This window comes from Gorilla gorilla, chromosome 23, assembly GCF_029281585.2.
Source record: "Gorilla gorilla gorilla isolate KB3781 chromosome 23, NHGRI_mGorGor1-v2.1_pri, whole genome shotgun sequence".
Taxonomy (NCBI): domain Eukaryota; kingdom Metazoa; phylum Chordata; class Mammalia; order Primates; family Hominidae; genus Gorilla; species Gorilla gorilla.
In genome coordinates, this window is record NC_086018.1 from 20,751,927 (window position 1) to 20,769,590 (window position 17,664).

A 17,664-nucleotide genomic window follows, 5' to 3' on the forward strand; every position below is an offset into this window, starting at 1 on the left:
TGGTCTTGAGATGTTTCCTGCAGCACAAGAGGTTGGCAGAGCAACCTCAGAACCTCTTCTGTCTCTGTTTATGCTTTTGTTCAGAAGCTTAGTACCAAGAATTAATCTCAGCTCCTTCCCAGAGGATTTTAGGCACACAGGGATCTTTTATTCTGCACTTCTCCAGTGATGCTTTCAACACAGTTGTATCAAAACAGCCTAAGCTATTCACTTACAAGCCCTGCTTTTGCCCTGGGAATCTTAGCACCTCATTTTTTAGTAAGTACGCTTGCAGATCCGGAGAGGGCAGGTGGAGGTATAATCCAGTGTCAGTCTGCAGTGGTGGGCCTGCCCTGGCCGTCTCCAAAGATGGGTGCTCTTCGGAACTGGCAGCCCCCTGCATGCTGTCTAATTGCCCCAAGGAAACAGTGACGTGTGTTTAGGAGCGTGCTCCTGTTGGCCTCCATTTACAGGATCCTCTGTGTCAGAGGATCTCAGCCAGGCGTGATTTTGTTCACAAGGGACACTTGGCAATGCCTGGAGACATTTTGATTGTCAAAACAGCAGGAAGGCAGGCGTGCTTCTGTACCTATAGGTAGAGGCCAGGGCAGCTGCTCAGCACCCTAAGGTGCCCAGGACAGCTGCTCAGAGAATTTGTAGCCCAAAATGTCAACAGTGACCTGGCTGAGAAGCCCTATCCCAGGTGGACCGCAGCATCCAGGGCATCCTGCGTGCTCAGCTTGCTCGTGGGTCCCTGCACACCCTGTGATTTCATTATCAGCTCAGAATGCACCTGGGGTTTGTTGTAGTGAGGGAAAGCTGAAATTGTTGCCAAAGGGGGAACTTTCTGCATCATCAAAGCTGCTTCTGTCATCTGTGTGAACATGCGCTTTTCTCTCTGCAGAACCTGAGAGCCAGAAGCAACAAAGATGCCAAGGATCCAACGACCAAGAACTCTCTGGAAAGTGAGTTCTGCATGCTGAGGTCTCTGTGTGCCCTCGTCAGGGAGGCTGCTGCTGGCAGAGGGGGCGTTGTGGAAAAGCAGACACAGTGCCCACTTGGGTCATCCCTTGGTGCCTTCCCTGTTCTCTCTTCAAATAGAGTGGGCACGAGGAAAGAACAGCTCAGGGAGGGCAGGGAAGGATACTATCAGGACCAGTTTGCCACCAACATTAGCAACAAGGTGCTGCTTAAATTGACTTAAATGTCATCGTGTTGACCCCAGTGGCCTCATAAGGAGGATTTTTTTTTTTTGAGGCAGAGTTTTGGCTCACTGCAACCTCCGCCTCCCGGGTTCAAGTGATCCTCCTGCCTCAGCCTCCTGAGTAGCTGGGATTACAGGCACACACCACCACAGCCAGCTAATTTTTGTATTTTTAATAGAGACGGGGTTTCCCTCCATATTGGTCAGGCTTGTCTGAACTCCTGACCTAAAGTGCCTTGGCCTCCCAAAGTGCTGGGATTACAGGCGTGAGCTACCGCACCTGGCAGTAACAAGGATTTTATTTTCTGTTTTTGCCGATGACAAGTTTGGTCATAAAGTAATCTGTGCAGAGCACAGGCTTTAAGTGGCTGGGCAGGAATTGAGTCCAGAGTTGCTGGGAAGTGCTATCAGGAATTATCAGTCACTTCTTATTTTCAGTTGTTAGGGTGTTGTGAATAGTTGCACTTGCAAAGAACAGCAGCCCCTGGAGCTTTGTCCTCCAAGCCTCAGTTTCCCCATCTGCAAAATGAAAATAGCGATGAGTGCCTTATGCTGGTCGTGGGAGTCTCGTGAAGAACATACTTGGCATGTCTCAGAACACACCTAAGCGTCTGTGCCTGGGACGGGCCACACTCACTGTCGTCATGGAGAAGCATGGGTGGCTGAGGCTGGCCAGGGCTCCCACCGTGCCAGGGAGTTGCTCCCACTGCAGTGGGGCTCATGTGCCTCTGGAGTCCGGGTGTCCTCGGGCAGGTCGCCAGAGAATCTGTCAAACCAAGAGTTGTATTGTCATCTGGGTAGGTTTCTGCCTGTCTCAGAGTCAGGTGTCTGAAATGTCCCGGGATCGATGGTAAGAGCAGCTAAGAGGTCTGCTCAGCTTACCCTCTGGGCTGGGGAGCAGGTCTCCCTCCAGAATTGGGGCCCACCCCAGCCCGTCCTTGCCAGGGTGGGTTCCCTGACCTCAGGCTAGAGGAGCAGCAGTGCTGAGCCTTTTCAGCTGTTACCACCGAGCCAGCCATGCAGGCTCGGGTCTGACAGCCGCTCTGGACTCTGCATGCAGTGAATGTCCTGGACTTAAAGTGTTCCTGTTGGGTGCTCTAGCCTTGCCCTTGTCACTGCGCAGAGGGGAGATGGGGCCTGTGGAGGCTGGGGCAGCCCCCTCCCCACTCACCCTTGCACCGAGGGTGGTCAGGCAGCTGGTGTGCTTCTCCATGTGCAACCTCTCTCACCTCCCCTCTCTCTCCACAGCTCTGCTCTACAAGCCTGTGGACCGTGTGACGAGGAGCACGCTGGTCCTCCATGTGAGTCACAGCGCCCCTCTGGACCGGGACCAAAACTGCCCTCTCGGGCACACACAGCAACAATGTTCTGAGACCTTTTTTTAGTTGTCATAGCTGCAGCCAAGGGGGTGCTACTGGCATCTAATGGGTAGAGGCCTGGGATGGTCTTGGACATTCTGTAGTGAAAGGACAGCTCTCTCTTGTCCCTCCACAAAGAGTTACTCCACGCAAAATGTCCACAGTGCTGAGGTTGAGAAACCCTGCCCTAGATCCTTACAGAGGAGTCCTTCTTGGCCATGTGCATGCAGCGTGAGTTTGCTGGAACACATGTAGGACCTGCTTCCAGGATGGTGCTCACACAAGCTCTGTCCACAAAGCTGGGGCCCAAGTGAGAGAGACTGTGGTGACACTGAGGGAGCCGGCGCTCTGGGCTCCGTCCACACTTTGTGTCTGCACTTTGCACACAGTGGCAGGTGCCAGTGCTCCTCTGTGTCTAACTGAAGTCTTTCTTCGTGGGGCAGGACTTGCTGAAGCACACTCCTGCCAGCCACCCTGACCACCCCTTGCTGCAGGATGCCCTCCGCATCTCACAGAACTTCCTGTCCAGCATCAACGAGGAGATCACACCCCGACGGCAGTCCATGACGGTGAAGAAGGGAGAGGTGAGTGTGGCAGGGGATGGCTTGGGTCCACCCAGTCTGCTGAGCTGGGGGCATGCAGGGCACCCTCGATCTGAGGTCTAGAGCCCTTCCTGGTCCTCAGCAGACCTTGCCTTCTGGGATTGGTGAGTTTGGCCGCACACTCAGTCCTGTGTGGAAGGTGTCTGGGTGCAGTCACAGGGGTGACCCTGCATGCACCATGCCCTCCAGGTGGCAGCCATCACCATGCCTCACTCAGCCACCTCTTTCCTTTTCTGTCATTGTGGCTTGTGTCCAGGGACCCCTTTTTTTATCCCCCACAGTCTTGCCAGCTCAGGCTCCCCAGCCAAGGAGACTTGTGCAAAGGAGGTGAGTAGGAGGATGGCATTTTGTCTGCCTGGAATCCTCCTACTTCCTCCTGAGTGCTTTCATTAAAAAACAGTTAACATCGGGTTTAAGGATTAGAAAGTGGGGTTCGTGGTTTGTGTCTGTGACGTGAGACTGGATGAAGCACTTCACGTCTTCCTCCAGGAAGACTCTCCTTCCCCTTCCCCCCCGTCACTGATGTACTCTGTGTGCACGTCATCGATGAGCAGGCATGGCCTGTGCCCGTGCCGCTCTGAGCCTTCCTAGGTGGGGCCTGGCACATAGTGAGACAGATGCATTCCCAGGCAGGTAGCAGCTACTGAGAACAGCCAAGGCATGTAAGCTGGGGAGCCGGTGTCCAGGGGGAGCAGCTTTTGTCAGAAGCAGCACTGAGGCGAGGGGAGCTGACCCACGGCCTCAGGGGTCTCATGCAGGGACAGAAGCTGTCTGGCCCAGGCAGGACACAGGCTGGCCGTGAACCTGACTGTAGTTGCCTCAGAACCACCTCATGGCTGGGTGCGGTGGCTCATGGCTGGGTGCGGTGGCTTACGCCTGTTATCCTAGCACTTTGGGAGGCCTAGGCGGGTGGATCAGGAGGTCAAGAATTCGAGACCAGCCTGGCCAACATGGAAACCCCGTCTGTACTAAAAATACAAAAATTAACTGGGCACGGTGGTGGGTGCCTGTAATCCCAGCTACTCGGGAGGCTGAGGCAGGTGAATCACTTGAACCCAGGAGGCGGAGTTTGCAGTGAGCCGAGATCTCACCACTGCACTCCAGCCTGGGTGACAGAGTGAAACTCCATCTCAAAAAAAAAAAAAAAAAAAAAAAAAAAAGAGAGAACCACCTCCTTCTCTTTCTTCTGGTTCGTGGGCTAGGTGGTCGGCACTGTACCAAGGACACAGGCCCTGTCCTCAGGGCCCCCAGGGTGGACCTGCCCAGCACATGGGGCTTGCTTTCCTCCTCCTGCCCTGGGCCACCAGGCAGGCAGCTGTCAGCCCCATCTGCCACACACCACTTTGGGAATGGTACCCTGAGTGTCCAGAGTCTAATCCGAGTTGACCTTTAGTGAGGGACTTGGTCAGGTTTCTCCTGGTGGGCCTGGCCCAGGAAGGGCATGGAGGAGGAGGGAGCTGTCCCTTCCATTCCACTCTCCGGCTTGTCCAAGCCCTGGAGCTGGGCAGACTCAGAGTCCCATGCCAGCATCGTGAGGACCGACCCACTGGGTGGCCTAGAGCTTCTCCCACCTGGGCCCATTCCTTGTCTTTGCAGCAGGGTGGGAACATGACCCCACCTCATTGGGCACCTGGGCTGTCAAATGGGCATGATTTAGTGGCAGTCCTCGCCATCCGTGTTGGCTCTTTGGCAGTCTCTGAGCGCATTGAAGGCGGAAGTGGGTCCCTGGCACCTTCCAGTGGAGGCGTTGAGCAGTGCAAGTGTTCCCCAGCTGCTCATCCCATGGCTGGGACCTGGGAGTGGTGGGGGATCAGATCTTGCTTTTTGGAGCAACAGCCGGGCCCTGCCCTTGATTCTCTTCCCTGGCTCAGGGCCCCAGAAGGAGAGCAAACCTGTGACAAACCTGTGGGCACTCCACACAGATCTAAGTGGATGTTGGATTTGCTTCTCCTAAGCCTCCACGTGCTGGGTGGGTTCCTGCCAGGCTCGCCCTACCCTCCTGAGAAGCCTGCTCTTTCTCTTCTACCGACTGTTCTTTTATGAGCGCTCTGACCTCCTGGGAAGTGAGTGTGGGCATCCTTTTTCCCATGGCTTCTCCTGTGCCGAGTCTGCTCCCTGCAACTCCAGCTGCCATTTAGCATTCCTAGAGACAAGGAAGGGCCTTCTCAGTGCTTGGATCATTGGAATCCACTGCTTTGGGGAATTAAGGAAAACGCAATGTTGTCTAGAAGTTGGCACCCAGGCCCTCGTTCCTGCATCCGTCCCCATGGGGGCTGACTTCCATGCTTACCCATGGTCATGTCTCGGGGCCACCAAGGAGGAAGTGTAATTTAAGAAGGGCTGGGTGCGGCTGGGCGCGGTGGCTCACACCTGTAATCCTAGTACTTTGGGAGGCCGAGGCAGGCGGATCACCAGGTCAGAAGTTTGAGACCATCCTGGCTAACACGATAAAACCCCATCTCTACTAAAAATACAAAAAATTAGCTGGGCTTGGTGGTGGGCACCTGTAGTCCCAGCTACTCAGGAGGCTGAGGCAGGAGAATCTCGTGAACCTGGGAGGCGGAGGTTGCAGTGAGCCGAGATTGTGCCACTGCACTCCAGTCTGGGCAACAGAGCGAGATTCTGTCTCAAAAAAAAAAAGAAAAAAAAAAAAAAAAGAAGGGCTGGGCGCTTCACAAAGGCAGGGGCCTGGATCTGCATCCTCCCCAGGACCTCGCCCTGGTGGAGGGTAACTTGCTCATTGAGGAGGGGTCACCTGGGTGCCTTAGCTGCAAAGCAAGATGGAGGTCTAATGACTCTAGAAAAGTCACCGTGAGTCTGACCGGCACCCCTTCACTCAGAGCTTTCTATCCGAGGCACGTTAAGGGAGGTGGCTTGATGGTGGCTAAGGCAGGATGATAGATGCCTGTGCTTTGCCCCTGCCCCTGCCATTCCTGGGACAGATGCTGCTGATCAGTTGGGCACTCCAAGCCTGGACATCCACCTCGGTATCCCCTGGCACTGCCCAACGGGTTTGCAGTCCTTGATGCGGAAAGAAAGATGCCAGATGGGCGAAGCCCCGCCAGGGTCCGCTCTCCCTCACTGCTACCAGTGTACTGACTTGGGGACACCCTTTTGCTTCCCTGGGTGTCCGTGCTCTCTGAGGGCAATGATGCAGGGTCCGTGGCCCCTCCACTGGGTGTTGAGACTGAAAAGGTTTCACAGCCTGCGAGGGACTTTATGAAAGTGAGGGGTGGTGGCCTGCCCACATGCCGCCATCTGTGTCGGAGGTGACGGGCGAGCTCCCCTGACGACACTAGCCAGGAAAGGGGGGCAGAAGCTCCAGGCTACTTCCTCTTAGAATTTGCAGCCAGGGGCAGGGCCTGAACTTTTCTCTTCTGCCCATCTCTTAGTTTGGTACATGACATGGAGTGTCAAGTTCCCAAAGGGAGAAAGGGACTGTGCCTCTGCATTCTCATGACAGTTCTGTGGGGTCAGAGGTGATCTCCCTTTTACAGATGAGGAAACTGCGACTCAGAGAGGTTGAGTGTCTTGCCCAGTCACACAGCCACTAAGTAGCTAAGCCAGGATGCGAGTGAGGCCATGGGCCCCTGGCCGCCTGTGTGCCCCTCGGGTGTGTTACTCTTTGGTTCCCTTCCTCTGTGAGCCGATAGGACGTTTCCACCTCTTCTCTTGTTCCTGCACTACCTGGAGGTAGGAAAGAGGAAGAGATGTCCCTTTTGGCTCCGCACATTACCCCATCCCCTGCTGCTGCTGCTGCTGCTGCTGCTGCTGGGAGTGTGTCAAGGGGTTGGGGCTGTTTCTGGCTTCCCTGGCATTTGATGTCAAGAGAAAAGCTGCTTCTGTTGGCCTGGATGTTTCGAGGTTCTCCTGTAGTCACTACTGGGCCTCCTGGGAGGTGGCCCATTGCTACCTGCTGAGCCTGGGCAAGTCTGGCATCGAGGAGAGGCCCAGGTGTGAGCCCTCTGCAGGATCAGCCACCCCAGCCCCAGACCCCCACTGTGGCTCCTATAGTCTCATTGCCCTTTTCAGCCACATCCCACGGCTCCAGGGCTGTGCTCTTTGGGGAACAGTGACTTTGGGCTGCATTCCAGGTGGCTCCCTGATGCTGAATGGTGGCCGGCAGGTGCTCCGCCTTCCTGGCATCCTGGCCCAAGCACACCTGGGGGCCGTGAGCCACAGGTGCTGCCCAAGAGAATGCCCTCCTTAGCCTCCCCAAAATGACAGGATCAAAGGATCCCGCAGGCACAGTTTCTTTCCAGGCCTGGGTTCTGAGGGCTGGTGGGTGGCGCTCATTTGTTTAGCTGAATTAACTTCACAGTTAGATAACCGATCCCCACTGCTGGGTGACTTCCCACATGGTTGCCTGTCTGTCTACTCGGAGCCTTGGCACCATGTGCTGCTCAGCACCCCCTCGGCCTGGGCTCGGAAGCATAGCGGACGATCCAGTTTGGATGTTCTGTTTCCCAAGAGCCAGCCAGGCACTGACCTCCAATACCCGTTCTCTGCCTGGGATTGCAGAGGCCCCTCTTTTAGGAAGAACACAGACAGCAGTCCAAACAGGAGCTGCAGGAAGGCCCTGGAGGAGGGAAGTACCACCAGTGCAGGCTTGAGGCTGAGAGATGGTGAGGCTTGGGCAGAGGAGAACCAAGGTCTTTCAGTTGATGATTAAAGAGTTGGAGAACAGGCTGGGCATGGTGGCTCACACCTGTAATCCCAGCACTTTGGGAGGCCAAGGCGGGTGGATCACTTGAGGTTAGGAGTGTGAGACCAGCCTGGCCAACATGGTGAAACCCTGTCTCCACTAAAAATGCAAAAATTAGCCAGGGATGGTGGCAGGTGCCTATAATCCCAGCTACTCGGGAGGCGGAGGCAAGAGAATTGCTTGAATCTGGGAGGCGGAGGTGGCCATGAGCTGAGATCACGCCATTGCACTCTGCACTCCAGCCTGGGCAACAGAGTGAAATTCCGTCTCAAAAAAAAAAAAAAAAAAAAAAGAGTTGGAAAACAGTTGGAGAAGCCAGACCCTGTTGGCAAAGTTTGTAAGGGGTGCTATGGAGAGGGAGGTGCCCACCCCAGGGGTGAAGACAGTATGGGTGGGGTGCTCAGCTCCACTGGACACCAAACAGAAGCTGTAAGTGCAAGGCTAGTGCCCATGTCGAGGGCTGGGCCTTTCTGGGCCCTTCATAAACATTGGCAAACAAAGCTTGGGTTCTCGGCTTGTCTGGGCCAAGTTCTAATTCCTTCCAGGAGCGTGGGCACGTTGCTTACCTCTGAGCTGTTTCTTCTCCAGGAAGTGGTGGAGCTGGAGCCTGCTGCATGGGAGGGTTCTGTGGAGTGAGATGAGATGTTTTACGTCATGCTCTTTTCACACCTTCTTGGCACCCAGAAAGAGCTCAGCAAACATTAGCTGCTACCAGCCACCCTGACTGTGGCTGTCAGCCAGCATTGTTCTTCCCAGGCCCTGCCCTACCCTCCTCCTGGCATAGTGTCTCTCAGGGCATAGGAAACTTTCTCGGCCAGATTGGCCATGGGAGGCTTTCTTGGGGACCAGAGAGTCTGCAGGGAGGGCAAGTCAAGAGCAGGTAAGAGGGAGGGAAGGGCGAGCAGGACCCTTGACCTCATTCTCGGCTGCAGTGTATATTGGCCTGCCTGGTGACCCTCCTTGCTCCTGGTCCCACTGCCAAACCTCTGGAGTCTGCCACATCCATGCATAGACAGGGCCACTGACAGGCAGTGGCAGCCAGTTCAGTGGCACTCAGCGAGGTCTCCAGGGGTGTGCGTTTTGCTCTGGGGGCAGGGTAGCAGGGGCTGAGGCCACTGGCTGCCTCCAGGGCCCCCCCACCAGCCAGCAGCTGGAAGCTCCACCTTGGTCTTCACTTGGGCCGTCTTCCTTCTCCACTTCCTCAGCTGCTACGTGGCCTTCTTTGGCAACTTTTCCTTGTCCCACCAGTCAAGGCCCTGCTGATTTGTTGATGATCAAACTGTAGTTCGTGTACCTGGGGAAGTTTTCCAGCATCTCCATGGAGCCATGGTCTCTGGTTCCTGGAGCATGTCGTAGTCGGTTCAGGCTGCTGTAACAAAGTATCATCTGCTGAGAGGCTCACACACAGGCCTTTACCTCTCACAGTGGTGGAGGCTGGAGATCCGGCCAGGGTGCCAGCAGGGTCAGGTTCTGGTGAGGGCAGTGAGAAGCACAGCTGCCCTCCCACTGTACCCTCACATGGCCTTCCTGGGAGTGGACATGGAGAGAGAAAAGGACCTCTCTTTTTTTCCTTCTTATGAGGACACTCATCCCATCACATGGGTTCCACCGCATGACCTCATCTACACCTACTCACCTCGCAAAGGCCCCACCTCCAGATACCAGCCCATTGGAGTTAGGGCCTCAGCATAAATTCTGAGGGGGACAGAAACTTTCAGCCCTAACAGTATGCTTCTTCCAGACTGGCCTTCCTGGGAAGGCCCTGGATAGGCTGTGCCTGGGGTTGGGGGTGATGTTGCACTGGCAACAGCTGGAGGAGGCAGCTGGCCTGGGGGAGGTCCCCTTAGCAAGGAGGTGCCCCTCCTCACTCCCACCAGCCTGATGCGACCCCCTCCTCAGAAGACAGGGCACATAATGTGACCTCACAGGGCCTCAGTTTCCTTGTGTGTAGAAATCAGGGTTATGGTGCCTGCCTCGTAGAGTCCTGGTGAGGAGTGAGTGGTGTGATTCACGGGAAGCTGTGACTGTCACATTCCCACCTGCAGAGGACATGGCGAAGGGTGACAGACCTGTGTGAGGCCCTGCAGGTCGCAGTTTCATTTAATCCTCAGAACATACCACCAGACTGGTCTTTCTCACCCCATGATGTTTAAGGAAACGGAGGCTCCAAGAAATGGAGGAGCATAGCCAGCATCATCGTCACAGAGAAGGAGAAGGGTGGGCTCGGGACAGTGAAGATGCAGGCTGTCCTGGCCACCCTTGCTTTCTGCGGGCTCCTGTGTGGATGATGATTTTAGTTGTTTAAGAAGACAGGTGGCGTTTCTTCCAGCTGGTGTTTCCCACCTGGGATGTGGGGGGGCTCCCCAAAGGGAGTGTTGTCCTGCCAACTGGGGCCTGCTGTCCCACTGCCCTGCCCCGCTCCAAAGCACACACAGGGACCCATGCCCATACGGGGTTACTTGCACCAGGACACACACAGGCCTGACACGCACAGGACATGCCCTTGCATGGGAACACACACACAGAAACATGGAGACGCACACAGTGAGACACACGGGCACACACCTACCCAGGCCACAGGCCTGTGTGGGGTTCCACGCACGAGGGCACGCTCAGGCACTCACACTCACACAAGTATGAACACACCCGGAAACATGGGGACACACAGACGCAGAGCACATAGATCTTCCCCTGTGCCCTTTTCACACACAGACTCCCATGGCCCCGGGGAGCCAAAGTGTGGTACCGTCCCTGTCCTGGGGCTGCTGAGGCCCTGGCCCTCTCTGTCCCACAGCTCCAGCTGGGAGTGTTTGCCCTAGGTGAGATGCTGAGCCTTGGGGACAGTGGTTTCCAGCCACGTGGCCTTATGCCGGCTTTGGGATGCAGTCAGGATTGTGACCCCGGCCCACCCTTGCCGTGTGCCTTGGAGGACGACTCGGGTGGGCTATGCAGGAAGCCTGTGCTGATCTCAAGGCCGACTGTCCTGTACTCCAGGCCGGGGACCAGGCTGCTGAGCGCTTCCGAGAGGGACATCTCCTGGGCAGGGAGTGACATAGGCCACGCCACGTGGGCCTCCCAGCCATGTGCTGGTGCTGTGTGGGCTGGGAGGGCAGGCAGGGGCCGAGTGACGGGGACTGCAGAGCGGGGCCTGAGATGCTGTGACATGCTGGGCTGCCTGTGGCTTTCGGGCTTCTCTCAGATGAGAGTTGCACAGGTGGGTGGGGGGTTGGGGAGTCTGTGGTAGCATCAAAAGAGTAGCCCAGAAACCGCCGAGTCCACTGTCCGAGCCTCCCGGGCCTGCAGCCCGCACCCCAGAGGGGCCACTTCCTCCCCACAGTCAGGCCTGTGTGTCCTCTCAACGTGGCAAGCCGGCATGTGGGTGCTACAGGTCCCCAGTGTGACACTCAGTAGCCTTGCTGAAGGCCGAGGTTGCCCCTTAGGTGGGTTGTGGGCAGCCTCTGCTGGAGAGGGAGCTGCATTTCTTGACCACAGGCAGAGTGGGCTGGGTCTGCAGTTTCTGAGCTGAGCATGGGGTGCCCTCTGCTGGTGATGGCGAGAAGCTCAGTGCCTTTGTGTGGAGAAGGCTGCCATCCAGCCCTGCCACTGCCCCAGAAGGAAGGCGCCTGAGACCCGTCCTCCTTGGCCGGGAGGCCCTTTGCTGTGTCCCTGCCAAGAGGACATACTGCAGTCCTTCCCGAAGGACCTCAGTGTCCTGGGACCCTACCCAGATCTGGTCCCCGCTGCAGACCCAGCAGTTTGAGTTACCCGGCTTCAGCGCTCCAGCTCTACATGATGTTTCTCCAGGTGCACATGCTGTTTCTTGCTTCCCGTGGGTGCCGTCACCAGGCAGCCGTCTGCCCTTGGCAGGCGGGGTGTGGGTGAGTGCCGATGAGTCATGGCCTTGGCACGCCGGCAGCCTTCCTACCCTTCCACTTATGGGCACCAGCAGCCCCTGCGTAATTCATTGGTTCCCCTTCGCAAGAGCTGGCTGCCTGTCGTGAGCCAAGCTGCTTATGATGGTGACATGAAGCCTCCACCTCTGAGAGTGTCGGAGGCCTGGCCCAGGCTGTTCTTGCAAATGGGGAGCTCTGTTGCCTCCGGCCCCAGAATGGGGGAAAAGTTCAGAGAGACCGAGGCTCCCCGAGAAGAACCTCAGGCTGCACGTGACAGCAGGGCGAGGTGCCTGGTCTGGCCCCAGGACCAGCCTGGCTCCCTGAGAGCACAAGGCCTCATCACTTCTCGAGATGAGGACAGGTGCACCGCCTGCGGGGAGACACCGGGTTTTCACACTCTCTGTTGTATGTGCCTCCCCTGCCGACCCTTCTGACTCTCAGCGCAGGGCGGGGGTCGTCCTCCCTGTGAGCCTCCCTGTGAGCCTTCCCTGAGACCACGTGGGCTGGGTGCCCACTAAACACTTGGCCTCTCTGCCACAAGGTTGTGGACTCCTGAGGGTAGAGGCCTGTGAATGTTACCCCTCTCTTTCTGCGCTGCCTGGGACAGAGGGTGGACCTCCCTGAAGCTCTGTTTTCTCATTAAGGACCTGCCTACAGCCTGTTGTGGGGATTGGATCAAATAATTCAGGCGATGTGCTCGTGCAGTGCACTGGTCCCAGCGTGGGGAAGGCTTGCTGCGACAGCCTCTCCTCCTGTCCCTGTACCCTCGGCACAGCGCCCAACCCTGTGAGGTACCAGGCATGGGTGACTTACCTAGACATGCCCATTCAGCAGCCCCTTGAGCAAGAAGGACCGACCCTTGCCTTTCAGATGCAGACCAAGATGCAGAAAGGCACCCTTCTCAGGCCGCAGGTGTCCAGGCAGGTGTCAGAGGTGCAGCCCGTGCACACCGGGGACCCTATCCATCCTGTCTAGTTGGGAGGACTAGGAGTTCCACATGTGGGGCCCTCAGTTCCTGCTGCCCTCAGAACCAGGCCCGACCCTTGCTGTGACCTCGAGGGCTGCCACTTTTCAGAGTGCACTGGGCCTGTCTCCACCCATAGACCATACTGCCCCATCTGTACCTCGGGCACCAATCTCTCCCCACCACAGCGGCCTGTGCCTGAGACGGTCCCTCTACAGAAATACCTGCTCCTGGCATGGCTGGCTTCTTGCCAATTCTGGATCTCTAGCTGCCACCCCAGAGAGGCACTGGCTTCCCTGTTTAAAGAGGGTCCCCCCATCACCCATCTTCACAGCAGACTGCTTGGCTGTGTGCCCCTTCAGACCCACACCCGTTACCTCCCCCTCTCCCCCATCCTCCCACCCTCTTCCAAAGGCTGAACACACAGGAGGGATTGGGAAATTTGTTGAACAAAGAAGTTACACATAAGCCCTGATGTGTTAGCAGGACAGTGAGATGAACAAAACATTCTGGAAAGTGGGTGTGAGGGTCAGATGTGGAGGGAGTGAAATCTTCCCAGGGAGAGAACGTCTGTGGGTCAACCTGCTCCTGCTGCGCTGGGAGGGCCGAACACCCCCCACCCATCACTCCAGGCTGGCCCTGACCCCAGCCTTCCCTGTGCCTGCAGCACCGGCAGCTGCTGAAGGACAGCTTCATGGTGGAGCTGGTGGAGGGGGCCCGCAAGCTGCGCCACGTCTTCCTGTTCACCGATCTGCTCCTCTGCACCAAGCTCAAGAAGCAGAGCGGAGGGTGAGTGACGATGTGGCCCCTGTCCCAGCAGTGACCCCACCCTGACTCTCCAGGTCATGGAGGGTCTTGTCATGGCGGAGGTCAGTGGTGATGTAGCTCTTTACATTCCGTTTCTCCTTGGGCACAATGCCAGGCTCCGGGTTAAAGATTGTCACTAGCAATCTGGAGACGTCATGGGGCATCATGGTGACCAGCTTTGACTCCTGTAGTGAGGGGTAAACCCGACCGTGGCTTCCGGCACCGTTGCAGAAAGGTCACCTCAGGACCCATCCGGGAAGCGTGAGATCAGGGGCTGCAGGCAGTGCTGGGTGGTGGCTGCTCCTTGTCTCCCCGAGCCTGGTGGTGGCTTTCCGAGTTATTCTCGGCATAGGCCTGCACACACTCCCCTCCTCCCTCCTCCCTGGGTTCACCCAGGTTGCACCAGGTTGGAATGGAGCAAAGAGGGCCACACTGGGAAGGACCAGCACGGGGCTCTTTCCTGCATCCTGCCGTTGCCCTGCTGAGTGGGTTTAATCAGTCAACTCAGAGGAGGGCCTTAGTTCCCCCATCTGTCAGGCGAGGGGATGACGCCAGCTAGATCTGTAGTCCTTCAAACTTTACGGCCCTGGGGGTGGATTTCAGTCCTGTCCTGTCATTGTGCAGCCTTGATGTGCTCCCACATGAGCCTTCAACCTTAGAGCTAGCTCAGGATAAGGTGGATCTAGACTCCTGAGATGCCTGGGGCCTGCGGTCACATGTTCAGAGTGTCTGTTCCCAGGAATCCTGGCACCTGCCAGTGGCCTCATCCCAGTCTGTCCCATGGAACACGTGCTGGGTTTTAGGTCAGGTAAATCATGTATGGCCGAGAACATCCTGGCTCTTGGGCTCTTGACAGCAGTGACATCAGCCATAGAAGGCAGTCGGTGCATGTGAACGTTCTTCTCTCCCCATCCCCAGCAAAACGCAGCAGTATGACTGCAAATGGTACATTCCGCTCACGGATCTCAGCTTCCAGATGGTGGATGAATTGGAGGCAGTGCCCAACATCCCCCTGGTGCCGGACGAGGAGCTGGACGCTTTGAAGATCAAGATCTCCCAGATCAAGAGTGACATCCAGAGAGAGAAGGTGCACACCAGGGGAGCAAGGGCCGGGTTTGGTGTGGTCAGAGTGGGCAGCAGCCCCCGCACACGGCCAGTGGGTGCTTTCTCCGTCAGGCCTCTGGGCCCCAGGTCTGGTCTCTGGGACCCCTGTAAGCTCTCAGCTCTTGGAGGGCTGGGCATCTGGGCACAACTAGGTGCCCAGTTGTTCTGAGAACCCCCAGCTAAATGGGGAGCACCATACCAGAGTGGCTGCCAACCCAGCCCTCCAGAAAAATGAAGGGAACTGGTTGTGGTCTCTACAGTGCGCCTTTCACGGGATACTTCTTAGATCTGGTGGACTGCCTCATGCTTAGTTGTCTGACCTGTGACCAGGGGTCCCTCACGAGAGAAACTTGTTTAAACTGTGTCCAGTTTATGCCCACCTGACCATTGCTGTGGCACTGGGAGCCTGGTTTTGTGTTTTCACTGGCATCCCCGGGGAAAACTTAACCTAGGCAAACACCTCCTAGTTTTTCGGAAACACAGCACCACAATAGGAAACAAGTTCAGAGATTTTACCTACAGGTTTTGGAGAAGGAGGTGCCATGAGTAGGGAGGGCAGTCTTCTGTCCCTGGGTCATGCAAGGCAGAAATGAAGAGTTAGCGCATGCCAGCTAGCAGTATTTATAAGGGAACAGGGTGTGATCACTTTAAGTTCACAGGCAAATGCCTGGATGGTCCTTTTAAGGAAGCAGCAGGAATGCGGGAGCTCAGTCAGCCGGGCGGGAGAGAGGCTTCCGGGTTCTCACCTCTGGCCACGGGCTTGAGCTGTTCAAGTGTGTCGTCTCCTGATACCCAGGCTGCGTCCTTTGCCGTGTGGTTCCATTACATGGGTGAAGTACTGAGTCACCAGAGAGAAAGTCACAGCCAGACAGTGGAGGGCTTGGAGTAGTCCAGGATGCAGGGTTGGGGGAGGTGCTGGCTGTCCCCCATACAAGCTACCCTGATGGGGGCCAGGCCCAGGTGGGAGTGCCACCCCCTCCAGGTGTTCAGGACTACCTGCCCTTGGTTTTTTCCAGAGATGTTTAAGACTGTAAAAATGGTGAGGACAAGCCCTTCAATCAAAGGTTAGCCAGGCCAAAGGAGGCGGGTGGCATCAAGGTTAGGCCTGGGTCCAGGTATGCCCAGGTAGGGTGGATGCAGCAGGACAGGAGGTCCTCAGCCCTTGCCCAGCTGCCCAGCCTGCTGTACCCAAACCCAGCACACTTAGGAACGCAGGGAGCTTCAAGACTGGGGTGAACATTCTATTGTCATCCTTGTGGGACTGTGACCTCCAGGGTAGGGTGTCCCCACACAGAGTGGGAGCCAGTGCTCAGGGCAGCTGAGGCCTATTGACTGTTACTGTTGCATTCTCCATGTTCAGCTCTTTGGGGGATGGGATGGGGTGGGGCCCTACCTGGTGACAGGCAGCACAGTTTTCTCCTCCCCAGGGATAGTGGCTTCTAGAGTGAAACCCACGGCTCAGCGTAGGAAAGGCCTTCCCATCCAGGTTCTGTTGACGGTCGTCTGGTCTTCTGCTGGCATCTCCACAAACGTGCCCAGGGGCCTGATGCTGAAACCTAGTTGGATTAGGAAGGGGGTGAGGGACCCTGTAGGTCACAGCGGCCTCCTGTACATTGTCTGAATTTGGGAAAATGAAAGGCAGGGATGTCGGTAAAAGTCTCTTCTCTCCGCCCTTGTGAGAGGAAAGACTTAATTCCTCCAAAAAAGGTTTACTGAGCATGTCCTGCAGCTTATGCCATGCCTTGACCCTGTAAAAAAGCTCTTTCTGTCCTCCAAAGGCCACCAGCAACTGCGGTCTGGGGCCCTGGTCTGTGCTGAGTGGAGAGATGGGATTCTTGCCCTCTGCAGGCTGAATGCAGCTGGTGGTGGGGATGGATGGAGTGGGAGTGGGTTGTGTGGGGCACTGGAATGGGAAGGTGAGGCTGTGGCATCTCCCCACAGAGGGCGAACAAGGGCAGCAAGGCTACGGAGAGGCTGAAGAAGAAGCTGTCGGAGCAGGAGTCGCTGCTGCTGCTTATGTCTCCTAGCATGGCCTTCAGGGTGCACAGCCGCAACGGCAAGGTGAGCGCCTGCTGTTCCGGCCCATCCTGCTCTCCTGGCCTGGGATGGGCTCCTGGTTGCCTAATGGCAGTGCGTTTTCACTTGGACGCGCCCCACTCTGAGAGAGGCTTGTCCGGCATGGTGCATGCAAGCACGCTCATTCTTTTGTCTGGGGCTTTGGGCCGTAGCCCCCAGGTTGAGTGGCAGCTGGCTCAGCTCCCACAGCTGGGAGTGGACAGGGTCTCCAGGGAGGTTATAGGGCAGGGGAGCCTAGCAGGTTTGTGCAGACCTGGCCCTTGGTACAGGGATGCTGTCCCGGGGCCTTGAGGGCCAGAGACACACCTTCTGTCCTGAGTCTGGCTCCTGCTGCCATCTGTAACCTGGGCCTCTCCCTCCTGTCAGTACATGTCTGTCAATGTCCAGAATGGCTTGTTTTCTAGCCTGACCAGGAGAGGCAGCTGGTGGGCTCTGCAGAAGCCTCACCTCTGGGCTAGTGTGGGGCTTGTGAATTGAATGCAGGAGGTCAGGTCTGGATTAACCTTCACCTCTGCAGATCCCACCTGGTTACCTCCATGTCCCTAAGCTGTGCCCCTCTGCCAGCATCACACCCTGACCCATGTAGTTCAGGTGAGAGATGGTGTGCCAGAGGTGCTGTGGCACCCAGCTGGCAGGAAGGGTAGGGAGTGCCAGAAGCGACATGCCAGGCCGTGAGCACACCTGGCCACTGGGCTCCAGCCGGCTGGAGATACGAGTTGTGTGCTCTAAGGTGCCCCGGGCCTACCAGGCATTTGCGTAGCCAGGGCGGAGATAACTGGGTGTGTTCTTCTTGCCCACCCTAGAGTTACACGTTCCTGATCTCCTCTGACTATGAGCGTGCAGAGTGGAGGGAGAACATCCGGGAGCAGCAGAAGAAGTGTGAGTATCCTCTGTCCTGAGAGGGGCTGGGCTTCAAACCATTAGGGCCAGGCTGGCAGCTCCTGTGGTTTTAAACCTTCTTTTTTACTTTGA

General features: G+C 56.7%; 1 protein-coding gene across 2 annotated transcripts in view; it reads left to right on the forward strand.

The window, feature by feature from the left end:
* The window catches only part of BCR (BCR activator of RhoGEF and GTPase), a 137,241-nt gene that overhangs the window by 89,862 nt on the left and 29,715 nt on the right, over positions 1 to 17,664 (forward strand). For both annotated transcript variants that reach the window (XM_063704630.1, XM_031005674.3), the window contains exons 6-12: positions 884 to 944; positions 2,432 to 2,484; positions 2,985 to 3,125; positions 13,373 to 13,494; positions 14,431 to 14,599; positions 16,558 to 16,677; positions 17,496 to 17,571. In XM_063704630.1, the coding sequence (XP_063560700.1) occupies positions 884 to 944; positions 2,432 to 2,484; positions 2,985 to 3,125; positions 13,373 to 13,494; positions 14,431 to 14,599; positions 16,558 to 16,677; positions 17,496 to 17,571 (742 nt within the window). The remainder of the gene's footprint in view (positions 1 to 883; positions 945 to 2,431; positions 2,485 to 2,984; positions 3,126 to 13,372; positions 13,495 to 14,430; positions 14,600 to 16,557; positions 16,678 to 17,495; positions 17,572 to 17,664) is intronic.